Source organism: Rhinolophus sinicus, linkage group LG02 (assembly GCF_036562045.2).
Source record: "Rhinolophus sinicus isolate RSC01 linkage group LG02, ASM3656204v1, whole genome shotgun sequence".
NCBI lineage: Eukaryota > Metazoa > Chordata > Mammalia > Chiroptera > Rhinolophidae > Rhinolophus > Rhinolophus sinicus.
The window spans coordinates 185,153,820-185,177,026 of record NC_133752.1 but is presented as its reverse complement, the minus strand read 5'-3'; the positions used below and the strand labels follow the sequence as shown (position 1 = coordinate 185,177,026).

General features: G+C 39.1%; 1 protein-coding gene across 5 annotated transcripts; it reads left to right on the top strand.

Moving 5' to 3' along the window:
• The first annotated feature begins 5,653 nt into the window (after nt 1-5,653).
• On the top strand, nt 5,654-22,764 carry NFYB (nuclear transcription factor Y subunit beta). Of its 5 annotated transcripts, none has more exons than XM_019728476.2 (8): nt 5,654-5,787; nt 8,320-8,395; nt 14,681-14,774; nt 16,186-16,316; nt 18,261-18,458; nt 20,285-20,366; nt 21,164-21,243; nt 21,627-22,764. In XM_019728476.2, exons 2-8 carry the CDS (start codon nt 8,390-8,392, stop codon nt 21,657-21,659), a joined length of 624 nt encoding a protein of 207 aa, XP_019584035.1. In that variant the 5' UTR covers nt 5,654-5,787; nt 8,320-8,389; the 3' UTR covers nt 21,660-22,764. The 5 variants fall into 5 exon arrangements, with proteins under 5 accessions (XP_019584035.1, XP_074182339.1, XP_074182336.1 ...); XM_074326238.1 differs by having other exon boundaries at nt 5,785-6,601; XM_019728475.2 differs by lacking the exon at nt 5,654-5,787 and adding an exon at nt 6,766-6,902.
• The last annotated feature ends 443 nt before the right edge of the window (nt 22,765-23,207 follow it).

Sequence of the window (23,207 nt, the reverse complement as noted above, 5' to 3'; positions counted from 1 at the left end):
AGGAAAAGCATCACTTTGCAGGTAAAGAGATTAGGACATGCAGACATTATGTAGCCTGTGAACCCAAGGTCACTCAGCTGGTAGTTGATAGTACCAGGATTTTATACTAAGCAATCCAGCTCTAGAGCCCGTCCCACCCTTCACTCAAGTTACCCAAGCCAACCACCCAAGAATAAACCCTATTTATTCACTGTTCCTTTTTGGCACTAAAATGTTCTACCTCTAAAATGTATTGCCAATCTATCCACTATCCTCCATCTCCCTATCTTTAACACTGCCACCATAGCAGAAACCACCATGAGAGCTCATCAAGAAATGAGTTTTACTAGAGCAGGGACTCAATCTTGTTCCCCACTTTCCCCCCAGGGCTGGCTGACCTGTTGTAGATATTCAATAAAAATGGACTGAATAAATGATTTCCTAACTGAAATCAACAAGCATGCATTGAGTCCCTATTCTGTTTTTCAGAGAAAACTGCTGACTTTCAACATATTTACTTGCAGGTTTTCTCTGTTAGTATTCATATAAATATAAACTTACAAAATCGGGGTTGCATCATATATCTTTGTGCAGTTTGCTATATTCTCAACATTGTATTCTGAACATCATCCCATATTATTAAAAATTCTTTTAAAAATTTAATTGCAGCATAATGTTTTATTTTGTGACATACTTTATTTAACCATTTTCAAATTGTTAGACAATTAGGTTGTATTAGTTATCTATTGCTGTGTAACAAATTGCTCTAAAACTCAGTGGCTTAAAACAAGAAACATTTATTACCTCGCAGTTTCTGTGGGGTAAGAATCTGAGAGTGACTTTGGCTCAGGGCTTGCTTCTCGAGGCTGCAACCAAGATACCAGGTGGACTGCTGTCATCTCCAGGTTTAACTAGGGGGAAAGACCCACTTCCAAACTTACTTGGCTGTTGGCAGAATTTGGTTCCTTCCTGGCTTTTGGCTGGAGACATGTTTTCATTCTCTCTCTCTCCCTCTCTTTTCTCTCCATATTTATACACATACTTAAAGACACACCTATATCTATATCTATGTACACATCTAACTATCTATCTATCTATTTATCTATCTATCTATCTATCTATCTATCTATCTATCTATCTATCTATCCATCCATCCATCCATCCATCCATCCATCTATCTAATCTATCATCTATGCATCCATCAAAAAGTTACCAAGACAGCATTCACAGTCTCTTTGTAATCTAATGTTACCTGCTGTACTCTATTCATTAGAAGCAAGTCAGTAAGTCCAGCCTACAAAGGGGAGGATTATACGAAGGTGTGAATACCATGAGGTGGGGATCATTTGGGGGACAGTTTAGAGTCTGCTTACCACATAGTTCTTCCCCAAATTTTTCTACTATTAATACTAACAGTGCTCTTCTGAATACCTTATTGCCTAATTATCTTATTAGCTACATTACAAATGATCTCCTTATTAATGTATTTTTTGACTAGAAGAATAAGACATTGCAAAGGCTGCTAACGCACGCTGACTAATTGCTTTCTAGAAAGCTTCCCATCATCAGTGTATGGGAATGTCCATCTCAACACATCTTCATCATTGTAACATTTTTTGCTTATTTCATAGGTTTCTCCTTTTGATTTGCATTTGAAGGTAAATCTTTTTTTGTTTATTAGCCATTTGTAGTTTTTTCTTTCATGAATTTTCTATTTTATGTTCTTGCTCATTTTTCTATTCGAGATTTAGTATTCTTATCAATTTGTATGTCCTTCCATATAAAGATATTAACAATGGGTAGGATTTTTTGGTAACAATTTTATTGGGATATCATTTACATATCATACTATTCACCCATGTAGCACATATGATTCAATGCTTTTTAGTATATTAATTCATCTAATCCATGGGGAAATACTGCTGAATGATTTGAATATTTTGATTAACACGTTATAATAACTTGAGGAATTTTAAATATGTTCATTAACTCTGTTTCTCTGGAGAAAGATAACTCATAAGGCTTTGGTAATTTCATGGTCATTTATATTATCAATTAAAATATAGTTTTTTTCCAATGCTTGCTCATATATTCATTCCACGCATGCATATCTATGGAGCTCCTACTATGTGCCAACTACTGTTCCAGGCACTAAGAATAGAGTGGTGAAAACAAGGTCTTTGTACTCAAGGAGTTTATATTCTAATAAGGTGAAATATTAAAAATCCATTCATTCAACAAATATTTATTGAGTACCTACTCTGTGCTTGGGATGCACTAGTGAGCAAAACAAGCAAAAATTCTTGTCCTTATAGAGTAACTTCTAGTGGGAAAAGACAAACAATAAACCATGAACAAAATAAAAGGAAAGTCTATAGTTTGTTAGAAGGTGGTAAGTGTTATTGAAAAATAAAATAAAGCAGTTAAAGGAGAGTGGGAGTAGTTAGTTGAAATTGCAATTTTTACATAAGTGATCAGGGTTAGCTTCATTAAGAAATGGAAGGAGGTGAGAGAGTGAACTGTGTGGACACTGTGGGAAGAATAATCTGTTCCATTGGCAGATGGAACAGCCAAAGCAAAGGCTCTGATGCAGGAGTGTTCCTGCCAGAAATAAGGACAAAAAGGAGTGGACTGAGCAAAGGAGAAAGTAGGAGGAGATAAAGTTAGAGGGGAAGGAGAGAGGGGACAGACAGATCATAGATCTCATGAGGCCACCATTCATCTCTAAAAGGAAACAAAAAGTACTGAATATATTTCTTGCTAAGCAAAGGACATCTGCATTGTAAGGTAGAATATCTCTGAACAAAGAAATCTGTGGTCTTACATAGTGTTTTGGGAAGGATGAGGTTCAGGGAGTAGCAGTTGTAGAAGCTGGATGGTTTAGGGACGAGTTGACAGGTAGCTAAGGAAGCAAGATTACTGGGGTGTAGCTATTGCTGATTGGCTAATTTCCAAAGCAAGGGGCTGTCCCTGATTGGGAGGTTGTCATTGATTGATTAATTAAAATAGATTCTGGTGGTTACTTGTGCTGTGGCCAAAGAACAATTAGACTTTTCCTTCTACTTTGAAGGAGCACATTGCTGCCTGCCATGTAGGCCAGGGTGGAAGCAGAGACACAAGTTGGGGGGTAAAAGGAGATGTGGCTTGAACCACGGTGGTAGAAGTGGGGGTAATAAGAAGTGTTCCCATTTGGAATATACTTATAGTCAACAAATAAGCAAGATAATCCAATTAAGCTAAGTGTATTGGAGTGAAGATAATATTTCCCTTCACATAGGATGATCTGACTGTATGACATTCTGGAGAGTAGTGAGGTGTGGCTACTTTAGGAGTCAGAGAAAGCCTCTTTGAAGAGGTGAGACCTCAAAGATGAAAAGAGGCCAGTTAAGAGCTTACAGCAAGAACTTGGGGTGTGTGTGTGTGTGTGTGTGTGTGTGTGTTTATAGCAGAGTCAACATGAGTATGTCTAGAAGGTGGAGAGGTGGGGGTGGGGAGAGAGGTGACCTAAAGCCCAGATCCTTCCAGGCCTTTAGTGAATAGAATGGATTGAGAAGAAAGGGGCAAAAGTCAAATCAGGAAGTTGGAAACAGGGGCAATACTATAATAGACACTGTCATCACGGGACTATGAGGCCTCATTAAAGCAATAATGTAAAATCCAGCTAAGTCTTCATTGTGCCCGAGATTCTGGTTTTTTTGTTTGCCGAATTATGACTCATGTAATTGGTGGTATAAACTAAGGGATCGCTGTAGTGTATGGACTGGGAATAAAGACAGACCTCTCTCCTCTGTCCTCTGACTTTAATGCAGGGTCTAGATTAGCTATAATGTCTTTCCCAAGACTAAATTGTGATCCACATCTCTCTTACCACGTGAGCACGAAAAATGGTTAACATTTATTGAGGCTTTCTGAATACAGGTATAAACGGACAGGTTGTCCTTGGGATTCAACTGCAGAGAGGTTGTGGACTAGGTCCCCGTCACCTAGAATTAGCTACCGAGGGTAAGGTGAGTGCTTTGTTCACCTTTACAGCCTGGGGCTCCTCACACAAGTGCTCGGTAAACAGCAGGAGCGGAATAATCTTTTGTTGAATCTGAATTAAGCATGTAGGTTAGATCAACAGTACTGAAATAACATCATATTAACTCAGGAAACAGTCATCTTTGCATCATTTGGTTCACTATCCAGTGTGTGGATTAGTCATACTTCTCTCAATTCCGCTACTGCCTTTTTTTTTTTATTTCCTGCCTTTGAGCACATTTCACTCCTAAAACTCCACTTTATAGGTAATCATGGAGAAAGGGAGAAGTGAAATGCAGGCCAATTTTACTTTTTTTTTTTTTTAGCAAATAAGTTTTTAAAAGTTTGATGAAGATTAAAAATCATGTCCTATAAAGATCTTAAGATAATAAGCCAACTTTTTTTTAGTGCTTTCTATGTGTATTGACTTTATGTTAATTCCAAACAAGCCTAAGAAGTAGCTAGTATTACCTCCCTTATGGAGGTGAGGTAAAGCAATTTGGCCAGGGTCACAAGCTGGTAAGAAGAGCTTGAATTCCAACCAGGTCGTCTGATTCCACAGTGGCACTGCTCCATACTACTCTTGGAATAATTTGGAGACTTCATTTGTCTTTGCTTCCTTCATTGCTCCAGAAAAGTTAAAATATGTGGAGAAACAGTAGGAGCCCTATAAATAAAACATGTCTGTATATTTTTAAATGATTAAAGCTAGAAAGATGAACGTGGCACCAGGCCACTTGTTTAGTGGAAGTAAAGGAGATTCCCGGCTCCCTTTGCAGAAATTCTGCCGCTCTTTGCAGCGAGTGGATTCTGGCTCATTGCCGATCCATGATGGTCTCAGCACAGGGACGTCCCACCCAGACTGCAGTCCGGGAAAGTCAGTGAGGGAGCTTGGCTGCACCGAGGCAAGAACGGGCCACGGATTCCTGCAGCCTAAATGTCATCTGGTTGGGGAAAGCTACATGTCAGGTTGCAACTAGTATGGGGGTGGCAGGAAATGCAACATTTTAAGTTCGGGGTGAAGGATGCCTCGACTGACGAACCTGTTAAACCTGAGGGAGAGGATTGTATCTTTAGATGAAATCCGAAAAAGCGAACACCCGAGCTCAGTAACCAAGTCAGAGGGAGCGTTGTGCATTTGGCAAAGTTAACAGCGGACACAAGGAAAACACGAGGTGCTGAAGGCGTTCCAGGAGCTAACTGCCTTTCAAATCCACCCAGTAGCTCGGGTGTCGCCCTGGCTGGCGGCTTCTGCCCTTGGTTTCCCCTTCTTAAAAAATCGAGGCGCAGGCAAGCTGCACTCAGGCGGGTGAGACACTTCCACGTGGGGACGGAGGGGGCCTTAAAGAGAGGAAGACCTGAGAAATCACGCTTCGCAGAGGCCTGGGGAAAGACCGTGGGAAGAAAGCCCGCGGAGTCCTTAGCAGTGCGCCGGGTCCTGGCCCTTGGAAGAAGCACCGGCTCAGCAAGCAGGCCGCTGCCCCCCAAGACCTACCGCGCGTGGCCCACAGCCCGCTCTGCAGGCCAGCGCAGAGGTGGCCGCAGGGCTCCGGGGCCTCGGGCGGGGCCAAAGCGGGGGCGGGGCGGGGGGCGGAGCCGCGGCGGGCGGGAGGGCGCGCGGCAGGCGCGGAGGGAGGGTGTCGAGCCGAGGGAAGCGGCCCGCGGCGGAGGGAGGGGAGGCCGAGTGCTGGAAGCGGAGCTCCGCGCTGGGACTGGTTCCTTCGCAGCCATTTTCTGTCCAACCAAACAGCCGATTGGAGACGGGAGCCAACCAGGGCTGCATTGGAGGTTTGTGTCTCGCTTCGGCCAATGATCGCTCCTAAACCGACTCCACTTTAGCTCGAATGAAATGTCCGTCTCCTGCCGGCGCCGTCCCCGCCGCCAACGCCGCGGCGGCCGGGGGCACTCGCCTCCCTCCCGCCCGCCCTCCCGCCCAGGTCGGGGCCGGGGCCGGTTCGGCGCCTGCGAGGCCGCTCCCGCTGCGGGCCCGGCCGGGAAGCGGGCGCGGGGCCGCGGTGCGGCTCTTTGTGCGCGGGGCCGAGGAGCGGCGGGACGCTGGCCAGGCCGCCTCCCGCTCGTCGCCGCTGAGCTCCGGGCCGGAGGCCGAGAATGGGGCGCCGGGGCTCCGTCGGGCCCCCCTCTCGGCGGCGCCCGGACCAGCTCCATTTTGCATGGGGGCCTGCCGGGGGGGGGCGGGGGACGCAGCTTCAATCCCCGGCCCCGACCCCGTTCCTTCGGCCTGGCAGCGGAGCGGGGGTCCCTGGGGAGTGCCCCCCTTCCGCCCGCGGGGGCATGGCGGGGCCGGGCCGCTTTGTCTGTCCCGGCCACCCTGGCACCGCCCGGCGGGCGGGCGGTAGGCGTTGGGCGCGGGCCCGGGGCCTGGGCCAGGCGAGTCGGGGGGATGCGCGCCAGGGGCGTCCGCCGGGCACAGGCGGGACTGACAGATCGGCGGGGCAGTGGGGCTGGGGCCAGCTCGCGCACCTTCGTGGGGAGGAAGCGAGGTCCCTGGCAGGAAGGAGTGGATTTGGTCTCCCCGCAGTCTGGTTTACACGTAAAGAATGCAACCATCTGGCGGCTTGCGGTCCCTGGACTTGCCCCGAAGGTGGGAAGGAAGCCTTTCGGATTGGACTAAGGTTTAATCTTGGATGGGAGGCGGGGAGGATATACCGGGCCTTAGGAGCAGTAGTCTGCGAGAACAAAGAATTACAGAGCACCCACAAGTCGTGATCTCCCCCAAAGTACTGTAACAAGATAAATTTAAACAAGCTCAGGTAGCATACGACCTTTAAAAAAACAGCATCCCACTATCCGTCATGGACTTCTCAATTCCGTGGTTCATGCTACGAGTCACGGGTGGTTTGGGCTCTCAGTATGCAAACTGATCAGTAACCTACAGTGATAAGGTAAACCAAACAATATAAGTGACATTAATAAATAGGGGTTTTATTTGTAAAGTATTGAAAGTTTAATCAGAATTCCTTAAAAAGCAATTATTGCTTCTCCCCATTGCTCTTGTAGCTTAATTTAAGGATTATTATTGATGCAAAACTCTGGTGGGGAAGAATGGAGGGTGGAGGAAGGGTCTGCTGCATTTCTTGGATACAAATTTGCATTTCTTGAAACCTTAAACAGATGTATGGGCTCCCTTGAGCTTTCACATGTATCATAACCTGCCTTTAAGAAAATATATACCATATGAGGTGGTAGGGTTTTTCTTTAATATACTGAATCTAAATAAATACTCAACTATTTGGGTGAGTGTGGTGAGGTGTGACCCTTCCCCTCCCCCAAGCAAAATACATAATATATACAGCTCTTATAAGTATTCTGAGGAATTTGTTTTTTCAAAGACACGCTTAACAAATAACACGGCTATAGGGAAGGAATTTGGGAGTTAAAGGATAATATTTGAAAAGAAATTAGAAATTGCTTTTACGATCATAGCAGGCAATGTCAGCCTGCCTTTGCAGACTCGACCCTTGAAGTGGCTTTTTAAAAATTCAAATCAGTGGCTACAATTTTTCTGCTGTTTCCTAGATTTCATGCTGGAATGCACATGTGTAGTTTTTCTTTCCTTAAAATTAACACTGAAAGGATGTTTTTTTGACACCCTCCCCCCTTAATTGTTTCACTTGAAAAAAAGGAAAGGAGCAAATGAGAGATGGAGATTGTAATTGATACCAATTTATTCAGCTATGTACAGTGAGAATGAAGAGCTACTGAATGTAGTTTTAGTCCAAAATGGTGCTTTAAAATTATAAATAGAGGTCTTAATTGATTGTGTTTGTTATATATGTTCTTTGGGCAGCAAGGTGATCTTCCCAGTATAATCTGAGATATTCAATTTAAAAGCATTATAGTCTGAGGTAAATTTTTCTCTTGAGGTTTTGGACCCCTGAATTTCACTTTAAAACATTAAGAAAACCATTCCCCCAAAATCCAGTTGATAAGTGAGGTGTTTGTGCCTTGGGTGTTAATATTTTAAGTAATATAGATGTGTAATTTTTGGTCTCTTGCATATTATATAATTTGGTGTGTTGTGATGAATATTTATGGTGAGCATGACTAACTTCAGGGTTATGTTGGAAAAGCAATTCCCCCACCCTCTGCAATGGAATCAACTTTTAGAGTTCAGTTCTCCAAAATAAATCTTCCAATTTAACACACATTTATTGGGTGCCTGCTTTTTTGCACCATTTTATACCATGCATCCCATTGAATAAGAATAGTAGGTAAAATTATATGTGCCTTTAAAATTTTTACTAGGAAGAAAGCCTGTAGGCTATACATTTTTACTACTAATAGATGTTTATCTTCTAGGTTGAAATTGGGCAACAATTAGACACCATTTTAGACGGGTGTTCTTGAACGCCACTGACAACAGTATTTCATGACAGTAAGTATGTTTTACTATTTTTGGTTGTTAATTATATTTGCACAGTAATTAGCTGGAAACAAAATTATAACTGAGTTATATTGGAGATTCCTGATAGAATGAGTGCCTTTCAAGTCTAGACAGATGGTACCTATACTCATTCCTAAAGCTTCCTTCTTTTTAGTCACTTGCATGTAGTGTTTCCTAAGGGCCCCTAAATACTGGCAAAGCTACAGGGTAAAGCTTATCCCAGCTCTTAAGAGGCTTTCTGTTTATCTGGTAAGACTTTAGTTGAATTAAAAGAGGACAATTATATGAAGAATGGAAAATGATGGTTCTAAGGATAGTAGAACAAGTGAAAAGAAGAGGTGTGGAAGGCCTGGGTAGTTGGGAATGTCTTGGACAGAGCCTGTAGGCCTCCAGCTGAACCGTGACGGATGATGGCATTTGGATAGGTGGAAGGTGTGGCCAAATGCAAAAGCCTGAAGGCAGGGACGAGTGACTTATGCTCAGAGGTTGGGAAGTAGATCTTCATGGTCCAAGTGGGGATTTCATAGGATAATTGAGTGAACAGATACCACTCGGCCCCTCTGGATACTCAGTTCTAGATCTGCTACTGTGATGTCAGGCATGTCCCAGCTTCCTTGAGCCCTGTGGCCTCACTGCTAAAATAAAAACTGCACCTGGTGATCCCTAAGTAAGGCACATGGTGGCACTAAGATTTTATTACACTTAAGATAGAGTTGAAAACAAGATTTGTTAGGTTAAGTGGGGGATCCACTCTTGTACAGCCATGAAAACTTGGTTGCATTTGAAGACTTTTAGAACCATTATAGGTGTAAGAGCTGTAGATGTGTTTTAGTAAGATCACTCTTAACACAAGATGTTCTCAGGTAAGTTGGGTAGTAATGCAGTGAAATAGAAAAGGAAGGGCATATCCAGAAGATATTTTAAAAGAGGTAACAGATTAGGTAGATCTTGGAGGAGATGGAAGAACTTAAGATGACACTGGTATAATTAGCCTGGAAGAGTGGAAGGATGGTATTATTAATAGGATTGCAATAGTTGAAAAGGAGATCAAGGAGCTCACATCCATTGCCTCGTTGGAGGGGATGGGGAAGGTGAGTTTCATTTTCCAGTATCTTCCAGTATGTTCCGGCAATGATAGGATATCAGACATGTTCTACAAGCATACCTTATTGAGTGGCAAGCAGGATACGGTTATAGACTTAGGATTTATGATTGTAGAAATGATACTTAATGAATTCATTAAGATAGGAAGAAAAGAGAGAGAATACAATAACCTTGGATAAAAATAACAATTAGGAGATGGAGAGGAAAGAATAAACCAGGAAAAATATTGCTTTGGAAATCAAAGGAGAAGAGAATTCCAAGCGTAAATGTGGGGTTGGCAGTGGCCGGCACTATAAAGAGAGTCAAGTAGGCTGAAGGCAAGGTCATTGGCAACTTCTAAGAGTGGTTTCAGTGTCATGTTGCAGTGGGGAAAGCACATGTCAAGGAATTTAAATAGGAATGAAGAGGTGTGCAAGGGGAGTCAGGGTGAGATTGAAGCTAGACCAGGGTGTGGAGTAGAATTAAGGCTTCTCATGTACTTCTGTGTGCTTAATGAAAGTCTAAGCATGTTCAAGGAAGAGGGAAGAAGCTGGTAAAGAGGACTGAAGATACTTTAGTGAGGAGCAATCTTTGTATTTCTTGTCTTCAAAGAGATAAAAAGGAATCTGATCCACAGAACAGCTAAAGGGTTGTGTGAGAGAGAAAACTCCTTATGCCTGGAAAGGGATGAGAACTGGGTTTGCAGGGACAGTAATCGTGCGAGGTTACATTTGTTGAATTCTTACTGTGTATCATGCTCTTTGTGAAGTGCTTTTTATACAATCACTTCACTTCTTACAGCTTCCCCACTTTAAAAACAGGGAAGCTGTAGCACAAAGAGGTGGTGAGCAAAGACATAGAGCTAGGAAGTGGGAGCCCAGCTTCCCCCCTCCGTGGTCTGTCCTGAAAGCCAGTGCTGCTCACTGCCTCCTGGTTAGCTGAGTAGTGTCCTTGTTTGAGAAGCAGCTTTAAATATTTTCAATATATAGTCAGTAGACTTAGAATTTAGAAGGGGCAAGTTAAAGATTTATGATTAAGGCCAATGGGAGAAACTATCAGGAACAAATACTGTAAAGTACTTGGCAACTGAGACTCTGGATTTCAGTCCCATTTACTGTGTCACCTTTGGCAAGTCAGCCTCATACAACCGCAGTTTTTCTCATCTTCACAAGCTCGTGAACATTGCGTGAGATATTTAGAAAGTGTTCAATACATATTAAACATATTAAAGAGGGCACTATTTACTGCATTTGTACAACAAATTATTAGTACAGTTTAAATATCACTACAGAAAAAATTACAGAATAAAAATTTATTAGCTAAGCCAGCTGACCATTAATTTCACATAATATTTTAGATCAGTATTTTCTACTAAATAATTAGAATAGTCAATAAAATTAATTTAATGGGATTTAACCACTTTATCCAAATTTATCATTTCCCTTGAATCTAATGATTTGTCATTTTACCCATTCTCTTGTCGTCATTACATGCTCTTCCCTCTTTGTGGTCTGGATGAAATCCAGTGCTTTAGCTTCTCTGTTCTTATACCAGGCCTGGAAGTGTCACAACTGGACATATTGGTACTACTACACGTTGATGGTCACCAATTGCAACCAGGCCCAACACTCCTACGCCTTTCCTTTCCCATTCTCTGCAGTGATGGCCATCTGTCGACCCAGCTACAAGAATCACAGCATTACCTTTGGTCCTTCCTCCTGCTCTTGTTCAGTCAGTTACCCAGTCTGGTGATTTTACCCACTAGTAAAATCTCTCCGGTCTCCTTGTTCTGTTGATCTCCAGTGCTGTCGAGTGACCATCATCTTGCCTGAATTTGTGCTCTGACTGCAGCATTAGCATCCTCACTGGTCTTCCGCCACCATTCTCGCTCGCTTCCAGTTCATTTTCTACACTGGACTGGAGCCAGAGTGAGCTTTTAAGAAAGACGTCTTATTTTCCCTCTTTGCTAAAACTGTTCTTTGATTTGCTCTTGTCCACAAGGGACTGCTTGGCCCCTACTTAGCTTGTTCCAATCCACCAATACTATGTTCCCCTATTTCCTTTCCCTGGAATATCCTTTTCCCATCTGTCTTTGCCTCACGTCTGTTCATCTTTTAGTCTCAGTTTAAATGTTATTTCCTAAGAGTCTTCTTTGACTCAGACTAGTGAGGTCCCTTTTGGAGAAACTCCCAGAGCACGTACCCAAACATCCTTGTTTTCCTTAGCACTTGACACTTACGAGTTAGTTAATTATTTGTAATTATTTAATTGCTATATGTGACATTTACAGAGCACTCCTACTGTACTCGGCTGTCTGTACATGGTAAGTCCTATTCTCATCTTACTTGCTCAAGGTCTCATGCTAGTAAGTCGCAGGGAATTAAAAATGGTGATCTGACTCCAGAATCTGTTCCTTGGAAGTACTAATAGGTGTGCTCCCCACCCCCTTCCCATGCCCCCATTTTACATAACATTTGTCTTCTACGCAAGATGAGGACAGACTAGTCTGTGTTGTTGACTGCTTCGTCACGAGCACACAGCATGGACCTGGGAAGTACTATTGACACGGTAAATAATTGTTGACTGGCTTACTTACAATCTATAATCTATGTTGTAATTTAATTAATTAATTAATTAATTTATTTATTTATTTATTTATTTATTTTAACGGGGGGCACAGCTCACAGTGGCCCATGTGGGGATTGAACTGGCAACCTTGGTGTTACTAGCACCACACTCTAACCAACTGAGCTAAGTGGCTGCCCTATTTTGTAAATTTTTATAAGATGTTTTAGACCTAGGAAAAAACACCCTTTGGGATGTATCTATGAAGTTTTCCCCTTCATTCCTTCTATATGGATAGCATATTGTAAGCATCAAAGATGAGGTTAAGTTGTTGAATGGAAGATACTAAGCGCCTTGGGGATTTGAAGAAGGGAACACTACTTTTTGGCTTGGAGAAGAGTAAATCCGAAAGATTTTAGGAGGATGGGGGAACACTGGGTTTAAAGTAGGGGACACAAATTTTAATGGTACAAAGAGGAGAGGAAGACAGAAGGTTTGGTGAAATGACAGAAAAGCTAAAACTTGTGGAACCAAAGACACATACGGCGAAGCAGATGATGGTGCGGCTTATTTTCAAAGGAGAGAGGAGGATATCTAACATCTCCTGAGTATGAGACAAACATTGTCCTTGGCAGGTTTCTATTTGTTTAATTCTGATGACTCTATGAAATACTTTTGGAAATATTTCTTAGGAGACTGAGGTTAGGTGCTAATGCTGTTAATCCAAATGATAATCTTGCTGCTCATTCCAGCGCATGACAAAATAATGTGACTTGAACTTTTTGCCTTTAATATTTTTTTAATGTTACATTTATAAATAACCTCCCAGATCCTGGCTATTTGAACAGTCTCCTATTTAAAAAGACACATGGTATCTTGTGGACATTCATTTTGGAAAGCATTTCTGTTACTGTGTTTTTCTTCTCCTCCCTTAAAAAAAGGTTTGTTTGCACTTGGATGTTCTGCGACAACCACTTTGGTCTGGTCTCCCCTAGGGCATTGTAAAAACTAGTCAATGCATAGCTATCCTAATTGAGCTCTTTTGTATGGCTAATAAATCGTCATCATTCTATCTGTCTGTTAAAGACTACTCTCCTAGTATCTTGTTTGCAATTTGGGGTCAAAACAGCATCTTTTATTTGGGTAATGTTCACATTCATTTATATTAGCCATTTAAGATGGGGTACATGATATTATTTCCATTTTATATAGAACTCCTCTTAACCAGTAGGGATGCTTGTTTTCAGGGATCAGTAGGAGAGTCAGTCAGAGCTCACTGACTGTTGTTTGCCACTTCTTGGTGGCCATTAAGAAGTATCAGTAACTAGGTACCCTGTACTTGCACATATTATTAAAGATAGGTGAATTCTGTTCTTTAATCCCTTAAAACCACTATATAAATTATGGAAATGTATCTATCTACCATTAAATTAGATACCACAGTCAACAGATGCATCAAAGAAATGCCACGTTATTGAAGACTTGGAAACCAGCATATTTTAGTATTAGATAAAAATCTAACAGAGATGGAAAAGAAGACGTGTTACACGAGCACTCAAATAACTGCAATGAATAACCTTCAGCTTGTGCTGGGTCCTGGGCCTCGATGAATATTCCAGATCAAGTGTCTTTTGACTTGGCTGAAAGCATGTCTAAATTACACTTAATTTTTGCTACACTGTTTATACAGATAATTAATCTACATTTTTCTACCTACAACTAACCAGTCTCTTATTGTTTTGCAAAGCAGAAAGACTTCCAGGATTTGCCATGTTGGTGAAATGGAATGTAGCCAGTTTAGAGCTTATGGTTCAGTTTTTTTCTAGATTTTCCCCTCTTAGAATTCTTATAGTTCTGAGCAAAATTAATTAAGCAGGCTTCTTTTCAAATAGTCATTTTAACGCTCACTCTTGTCTGTGGTTATAATTTCCCTATCCTTATATGCAGATCTCCATTCTCCTTTTTTCTTTAAAGAATGAAACGTTTGAGGTTTGGAGGAAGAGAAAACTAACCTTTGGCTAGAATTGGAGGTTGATGGGCTTGTTCAAAATATGGGTGTACTTTTTGGGCTGTATGGGTACAGATTGTATAAGGAATCCATATGCTTCTTACACCAAACAACAGTTTAAACCAAGGCATTGTTTACTGTAGAACTTCAGTGAGATCACAAAGAAAGAAAGTCTGCAGCAAGAACAAAAGGGTTTACCTTGGGATATCAGGCTTTTTAGCAGGAGAGCTAGAAGTGATGGATATAGGTGACTTCCAAGAGACTACTAAGCTGATTTTGGTTTTGCTTGTCATTCCAGGGATAAGTTAGGTTGTAAGTCAGGGTTGCCTGTACTATATTTGAGGATTATGCAGCTGAAAAGAGAGAGGTGTGTGTTTTAGCTTCATTTCCTTGTTTTGTTTCCCTGTTAGTCTTATGCTTATCATTTATGGAAGATGGAGAGGGGACTCTTTGATAGTTGACAAACTATGAAAAGGTTTCCAAATCAAGAAACGGAAATGTTTTCTTACAGTAAGCTTAAGCTATGAAAAAATGTAATTGACATCTTATGAGCATTGAATCTATTATTTTTTTGAGACAAGTTTTATTGAAGAGTATTGAAAAACTTTTTTTATTCATAGATGGATGGTGACAGTTCTACGACAGATGCTTCTCAACTAGGAATTTCTGCAGACTATATTGGTGGAAGTCATTATGTTATACAGCCTCATGATGGTAAGAAAGCCACAATTAGAAACAAATTCTCAAGTCAGAACAAATTAGAAAGTGGAAATTTTATTAATATGATGTTCTAGGTTACTTTTGTCTTTATAGGAAAATTAGCGATCTTGCATCACAGTTCAGTGAAAGTCTAAAAAAGGTGTATTTAATTAGATTGTTTTAATTAGAAATAGTCTTCAAAAGAGAGATGAGTTCTACAAAGGAATTCTATAAAAGCATGCCTTTTAAAAACTGGTACAGTTTCTTTAAAAATTTGTTACTGATTTCCTATTTGAGTATTAATTTGGAAATATCTTATTCAATTGATACAGTAAATAAAATATTTCTTTAGAGGGTGAGTTGCTAACTATTATATTTCTAGTAATTATGAACAGATGTATTTTTGTTTTTCATTCAGTACTAAGTTTGAATTATGTCAGATATTAGAATGGCAGTATTATGTTGGCCTATCAGAAATAATTTACTTTTGTGGCATTCTGATTTGTTAGATTAAAAAGTATTAAGATATATTTTTTAGAAGGCAATTGGAAGAAGGCAGTTAGTTACTTCATCCTAAAACATATACAGACAAGTTAATTTTTGATAACATTAACACATAAAACTGTATACTGAATCAGCTTATGTGCCTTTTGTATTTAATACAGATAGAGTGGGAAGTTTACTTACAAGATAATGTATTTAGTCATAAAGGATAGCATTGGTACTGTGAAATCTTCAATTATATCTAAATCTATATAATTTGAAAACTCACTTTCTGTAAGAACATTGGATCACTGATACAGCTTTGTTCAAAGGCTATTACAATATTAGTAATGATCCAATTGGGTCAGTAATAGTCAAGTCCAGTTTTTCCTTTCTATATAAACTTGGCTTTGGAGAAACAAATAGCCTCTTAATCTAGCAGTATTCAAGGAGCGGTAGGTCAAGGTCTCTCAGTTTTATAACTGAGTCGTGCAACATGTATTCATGAGCACCTCCTCTGGAAGGTGCTATACCAAGTCCTAGGGAAGACACGCGACTAATCCCTGTCCTCAAGCAGCAGAGTCTAACGGGGGGAATGGGAAATAAAAAGAATTATAATGTGCAGACAGGCACTGGTGATATTTTGTGAAGGGAGAGATGGTTTCTAAAGGTACCGTGGAGATGTTTTTGAACTTTTTGGAGAATGGGTAGGTAGGATTTCAGTAGGCAGAGTTGAGGACAAAAGTGCTCTATACAGTGGGTTTGAAATTAATGAGTAGGTTTAGTTCTGGCCCTGAGAAAACTGAAAAGAACCACTATCCTAATCCTTAAAAAGGATTAGGAAATGATCCAAAATGGTTCTTATCCTAGATCATTTTAGGAAGTCTATCTTGAAGTAAAAATTATGAGAAGCTTTAAACCTAAATTATTTTTATCTCTTTAGATACCGAGGACAGCATGAATGATCATGAAGACACAAATGGTTCAAAAGAAAGTTTCAGAGAACAAGATATATATCTTCCAATTGCAAATGTGGCAAGGATAATGAAAAATGCCATACCTCAAACGGGAAAGGTAATGCAGAGGAGTAGTTTAACTAGGGTGTTTTTTTGGGGGGTGCGTGCGGGAGGAATACATAGTTCACAAATACAGTTAGCTCTTGATTTCAGTCATTTAGACTTTCAGCAAATAAAGTATTTCTTTCAATTCTACATACTTAGTTACTGAACAATGTTCCATTTTCAGTTCTGTCATGTTCCCAAATGCTCCCTCCCCCCCGCCCGCTCCCCCCAATTGGAAGCAGATACAATAGAATTCAGAATATTTTTCAAAACAGGTGCATCATCAGAACTACCCTGTTTCCCCGAAAATAAGACCTAGCCCAACAGTCAGCTCTAATGCATCTTTTAGAGCAAAAATTAATATAAGACCCGGTATTATATCGTATCATATCATATCATATATCATATCATATATTATACCCTGTCTTATATAAGACCGGGTCTTATAGTAAAATAAGTTTGGGCGTATGATGTAAATTCTACAATATTGCAGCATAATGAGGTAATTTGGGACTGATATGGATATTGTAAGGATTTTTAAAATATCATTTGGAAACAACTATTTTAATATAATTATAGATATTAACATACATTAAAATTCAACTGGTATGATTTTTTTAGAAGTAGTTTTGTTAGAACAACTTTTAAAAACTCATTGTCACTACTCATCACTTAGTCTTAAAATTCACAATTTTTATATAGTTTTATATTGCATAACATACACCTATCATTGTAGCTTATAAAGTACAGATGAAAGTAAGAAAGATTATAAATAAGTATATTATTAAAATATATCACTGAGACTAGAAGTTCCAATTTGAGAGGTACTCTTTATGTTTTAAGGGTGAAAAAGCACAATTGCTGATTATTGCTTAAATAGGCTAGGCCTGTACTGCCCAGTACCATAGCCATGAGCCACATGTGGTTACTGAACACTTGACATGTGACTAGCGAATTGCGATGTGCTGGTAAATGTAAAACATACACTAGATTTTCAAGACTTAGTATGAAAAAAAGAATTAAAACATCTCAATTTTTAAACTGATCCTGTGTTTAAATAATATTTTAGATTTATTGGGTTAAGTAAAATATATAATTAATCCTGTTTTTTTTCTTTTTTTAATGTGACTACTAGAAAATCTAAAGTTTTTACACACACACACACACACACACACACAGCTCACATTATCTTGCTTGACTGCATTTATGCAACTCTTGTTTACTTTTCTGCATGATGTAATTTAGGCATGGAGGTGAAAAACACTGTTTCAGCAAGGATTTTGAGTGTCATTTCTGTTTTAAATAGCTTTGGAATTGCATAATTTAATCCATTAGAGTTTTACTTTCAAACCCCAGACCCTTAAGAGAAGCATTGTTTCTATAGTGAGGTGGTAGGTGTGTGCTTTTTTAGGTAGGCTTTTTAATAAACTGAAAACCTATACCTGACACTTCTTATCTTCAGTAGTAAAAATGTCACCAGATGTCATTATTTTATTGCCGTGTAAGCCTCATGTGCATTCAGTGTTATTTTAAAAAAATTCTGGTGTCCTTATTCATGGAAATGCTAGAACAGAGAAGTGGTACCTAAGTCTAGCCCACAGTATACTACATACATGACCGGATTGCTTTTCTTGGGGCACTTGGTTAGTAAGAGTGTCCATCATGGGTGGGAGGGACCTCTTGTGGTTGCTTTTATACCTCTGGTAAATTATAGCTGTTTCCTGTGAATGATTGTCAAGGCTTCTCTCACTTGTATTTGAGTTTTTATTCTCACTCTGAGGGCTGGAATTTTTATAGCACAAATTGTGTTAATGTTATTAGCATACATTTCAAAGATTAAAGTCTAATAGTCATAAACTGAAGTTTGTATTCTTCTGAATAGCCTTCTATTTTTGCAAGTTGTTAGGAAGGTGATGATTATATTCCCTCCAAATTTCCCTGTGATTTTTCTCTTCAGATTGCAAAAGATGCCAAAGAATGTGTTCAAGAATGTGTAAGTGAGTTCATCAGCTTTATAACATCTGAAGCCAGTGAAAGATGCCATCAGGAGAAACGGAAGACAATCAATGGAGAAGATATTCTCTTTGCCATGTCTACCTTAGGCTTTGACAGTTATGTAGAGCCTCTAAAATTATACCTTCAGAAATTCAGAGAGGTAAGTAAAATGTCTTCCATTATGCGTTTTAGAAAATAAGATACACAATTCACTAACTTTTGCATGTATTATTTGCTTAAAAATTCATTTTATGCCAAATTAATTTTTTAGGAATATGTAATCACTTATATGACTGTAGTTAAAAAGTAAGTCCTTTTTTCCCCCCGTTATTAATAATGACAGTTACGTAATGATTAAGAGTGGACTCTGGAGCTCCGTCACCATCTGAGTGAGCTCTGTGACCCTGGGCAGATTATTTAAGTGCTTTAGGCCTTGGTTTCCTGGTCTGTAAAGTGAGGCTAATAATAGTACCTACTTCACAATTATTGAGAGGACTAAGTGAAATAATCTATTTACTGCACTTAGCTTGGCATATAAAGAACGCTCAATAATGTTAGCTGTAATAAAAGGTAGCATCTCAAAGCTTGTGGCCTTTTAGATAAGAAACAGAGGGAATTGTAGCTATATCCCTTTCTTACTATTAACTGAATTCTTCTACATTTCTTATTTGGTTTATCTTTGCCTATAAATTTTGTGAAAGTGAATTAAGATCAGCATATTTATTTCCACTCTGCAACTTGGGTGTCAGATTCACATTAGCTTTCAAAGTATTTTCTTAGTATCTTTAGTGTTAGAATACCATTAAATTAGTTATACCTGCATGGAATGATTAAAGGAACAGAATATGTAAATTCTTCCTAGGTCTTTTCCAAATCTTCCACATCACAGAACCTTACTCTAAGGTGGACACTTAGAGGTCGTTGGTCCAAACTGTCATTTTGATTTAGAAATTTTAAACTCCCAACTTGCAATTACAGTACTGCCTAGTTGGCTGAGAGCTGCATATATAATTAAGTGATAAACTTGAATTCTTTATAGATTTATTAGCTGAATATTTCTAGTATTTTACAGACTATTTCCTCTATAGTAGAGTTCTATTTCCCTTTTGATGTAGTGTGGAATCAGAATAATTTCTTTATTTTTTTTAGATTTTATTGGGAAATGGGAACAGGACTTTATTGGGGAACAGTGTGTACTTCCAGGACTTTTTTCCAAGTCAAGTTGTTGTCCTTTCAGTCTTAGTTGTGGAGGGCGCAGCTCAGCTCCAGGTCCAGTTGCCGTTTCTAGTTGCAGGGGGCACAGCCCACCATCCCTTGTGGGAGTCGAACCGGCAACCTTGTGGTTGAGAGGATGCGCTCCAACCAACTGAGCCATCCGGGAGCTCAGCGGCAGCTCAGCTCAAGGTGCCATGTTCAATTTTAGTTGCAGGGGGCGCTGCCCACCATCCCTTGCCAGAGTTGAGGAATCGAACTGGCAACCTTGTGGTTGAGAGGATGCGCTCCAACCAACTGAGACATCCAGGAGGCAGCTCAGGTCAAGGTGCCGTGTTCAATCTTAGTTGCAGGGGTTAGAGCCCACCATCCCTTGCGGGACTTGAGGAATTGAACTGGCATCCTTGTGGTTGAGAGCCCACTGGCCCATGTGGGAATCGAACCGGCAGCCTTCGGAGTTAGGAGCATGGAACTCTAAAGCATGGAGCTCTAACCGCCTGAGTCACCGGGCTGGCCCCTAATTTCTTTCTTTTTACCCATAAATATTTCAGATGCTATAGGTCATTAACGCTGTCTTGTGATGATTACTACTTATATAAAAAGTTAGCATTTTGAAGGGCCTCTTCATATGTAATTAACCAGAAGTGTTAATACACTCTGTGTAGTGTTTGTAAAAATAGAAGCTCCTAATTTTAGGAAATAAGTAAGCAGTCTAATTTAGAAAACAGTTTCCTGTGAATAGTGGTGATTACCTTTTCGGTTTTTCTTCCCCAGGCTATGAAAGGAGAGAAAGGAATTGGTGGAGCAGTTACAGCTACCGACGGACTAAGTGAAGAGCTAACAGAGGAGGCATTTAGTAAGCAGTGCTGTGACACATTTAGGCAACTAGATTTGTTTTTAACAAGTCATGCAGCTTGTTAGCGGTGATTTAGTATTGCAAATATTAATACTGAAAGGCTGCAGTGGTATTTTAGGAATATCAGCACTCAGTATCTTGACAATGCACAATCTTGAATCATTCTTATTAGTTCATGCCCTTGTATGTGAATTCAGTGCAGGATAAGTGTAAAATTTTAATTCTGCAGACATTGTAATCTTGCAGCAATATTTCTGGTTTCCATAGCCCTTAGTTTTTGGTTTAACATTCATATGAGATTGAATATTGAGAATTATAGATTTAAATAAATTTGAGTTGGTTTCTTTTTTTAAAAATTATCATATTGTAGTATTGGTGAAATAAAGGTCTATGATGATTCTGTTTCTCATGTAAAATTTATATGTATATGTTTTCTATTTCTCGTACGTAAAATATATGCTGCTTAGTTACCTAAGTGTTGCTCCCAGCCACTCCTCAGGCTGTAGGTCTACCCAGGAAGCAGAAACGTCCAGTCTTTCTGCAGATTGGTACACTTGGGCAATCAGCTAAAGCACACTTCAGAGAAATAAAGATTCAGAAAATCAAAAATGCCATAGATGAAATGTACTTTTTAAGGTGCTTTTATTTAAATGGAAAATTTGGGGGGGTTATGATTTTGCCCAAGATGACATTGATAAGCAACAGAAATGTAATGAGACATGAATAGCACAACCTTAAGGTTCAGGCCAAGAAAGGGGCTGCAATTCTTTTCTCAATTTAACTTTTTTGTCTTTTAGCTAACCAGTTACCAGCTGGATTAATAACTGCAGATGGTCAACAACAAAATGTTATGGTTTACACAACATCATATCAACAGGTAGAGTACCTTCTTTGTATTTTAAATTATTTTAAAAATTGATTATATCTGTTGATTTTTATCGCAGGTAGTTAATTTCAACATATTATTAAGAATCGGATAACGAAGGTTGTTAAAAATTGTTTTCTCAAAATATGTAACTGTGTATAGTATACTTTTAATGGTTAAAAATATATATACACATGTTCATATTTGCATCTATTTCTAGAAAGACACGAGAAATTAATAAAGTAGCTCTTGGGGGTAGAAAGAATGGAGATTTGGGGTGGCAAGCAGACTCAGTTTTCATTGGCTATTGTTTTTATTCACTAAATGCTTATAATATGCATAAGTTATTTTTAAACTAACATTTCTTTAATTCTTATCAATTTCAACTTTCTTAGATTTCTGGTGTTCAACAAATTCAGTTTTCATGATCTGAAGAAATGATGGAATGGGGAGTATAGAGAAGCAAGACATCTGTATGATTCCGAAGCAGAGACATTAGAAGGAAATGACTGGTGAAAGGATGTCTCTTGTATATTAAATCGCTGTAATGTAGCTTCCTGATGCTTGACTAATTGAGGTGTTAATTCTGACTTGAGAATCTTTTTCATGAATGATTTTAAAGAAAAAATTTGGATTTTAAAGGTATTAAAATATTTTTGTTTTGTACGAGAGTTTGTTGCTCTGTATGACTCCTGTATGCATTGTATATTGCAATTTATTACTGTCAGAGATTTGTAGACAGTTTCTTATTTTCATATTGAATCATGTTACTTTTGTAATTCAAGTAAGCAGCTGGGTTAATTCATGATGTTTGCCCTTTTAATAAAATATAAGGGTAGAGTTCATTTTGAATGCAAGTTGCCTTTATTATAAATTTGAGTTTGTCTTGGTTATATAATATCTTGCATGATAACCTAGCTAGATTTTTAGCATTTGCCATATTTATTAAAATTAATTTTTTTGGTAAAATATTCATAGCTTAAGCAGCACCATTTTTTAAAAAAATGTAATTGAAAAATCAAGTGTGAATGCAGAAGCAATTATTGTCTGCCCTATTAAACTTGGTGCCCATTAACAGTGTTTACACTGTTCATTGTGCCTGTTCAGATAGTTTTAGTTTATTGGAGCTTTGTTTAGACTAAATTTGTTTATGAGTTACATTATTATGAGTGTTGGAATTCATTTATGTTTAATGCAGTCTTAGTGCTCTTGAAATGGTGCCCGTTTCATTTTGTATATGATTTTTCTAAAGCATATCTTCAAATACTATAGTATCCTCTTCCAGAGGAGGAATTTTATAGTCTGATGGTAAATGTCTTCATTTTACCTTTTTAAGTGAAATGTCAAGTTTCCTATTATACTATGGGAACCAAGACGCATCAGACATCATTGTGTGTATACAGACCTTTGTTTGCATGGGTGAGTGAATGAAATGAAGAATAGAGTGAGTGCCGTGAATGGTGTGAAATAGAAACCGCCAAGTTCCAGTGTGCTGTCTTGATCTTTGCAATAAACTAAACTTAGATAATGTAACTTTGTATAATTTAGTAGTATGTACTTGGGGTGTTACTTTTTTAAAGTGAGGATTTGTATTTTTTCATCTGTTCTTTTAGATGATAATTAACTCTTTTTTGAATATCAATAATTGCTATTTTGTAGTTTGCTTAAAAGAGAGAGAGTTTAAGTGAGGGTCACCTTGAAGGATATTCATATTTATAAGGTAGAAGAATTTCCCTGATGTAGGCTGAATAGAAACATTTACTTTGCCAGAAGGAGACTTTGGGGGCATATTTGGGCTAATCTGAGGTTAAATACTCCTTTACTACCTTTTCCATTTAAAAAATAATCTTCATTACAGAGAATTCAAATAACCAAAAAAAACAAAACCAAAACAAAACAAAACACAAAACGGGTGAGGCGTGGTTAAGCCAAATCATCCATCATCCTACTGTGTTAAAATAACCAATGTTAATGTT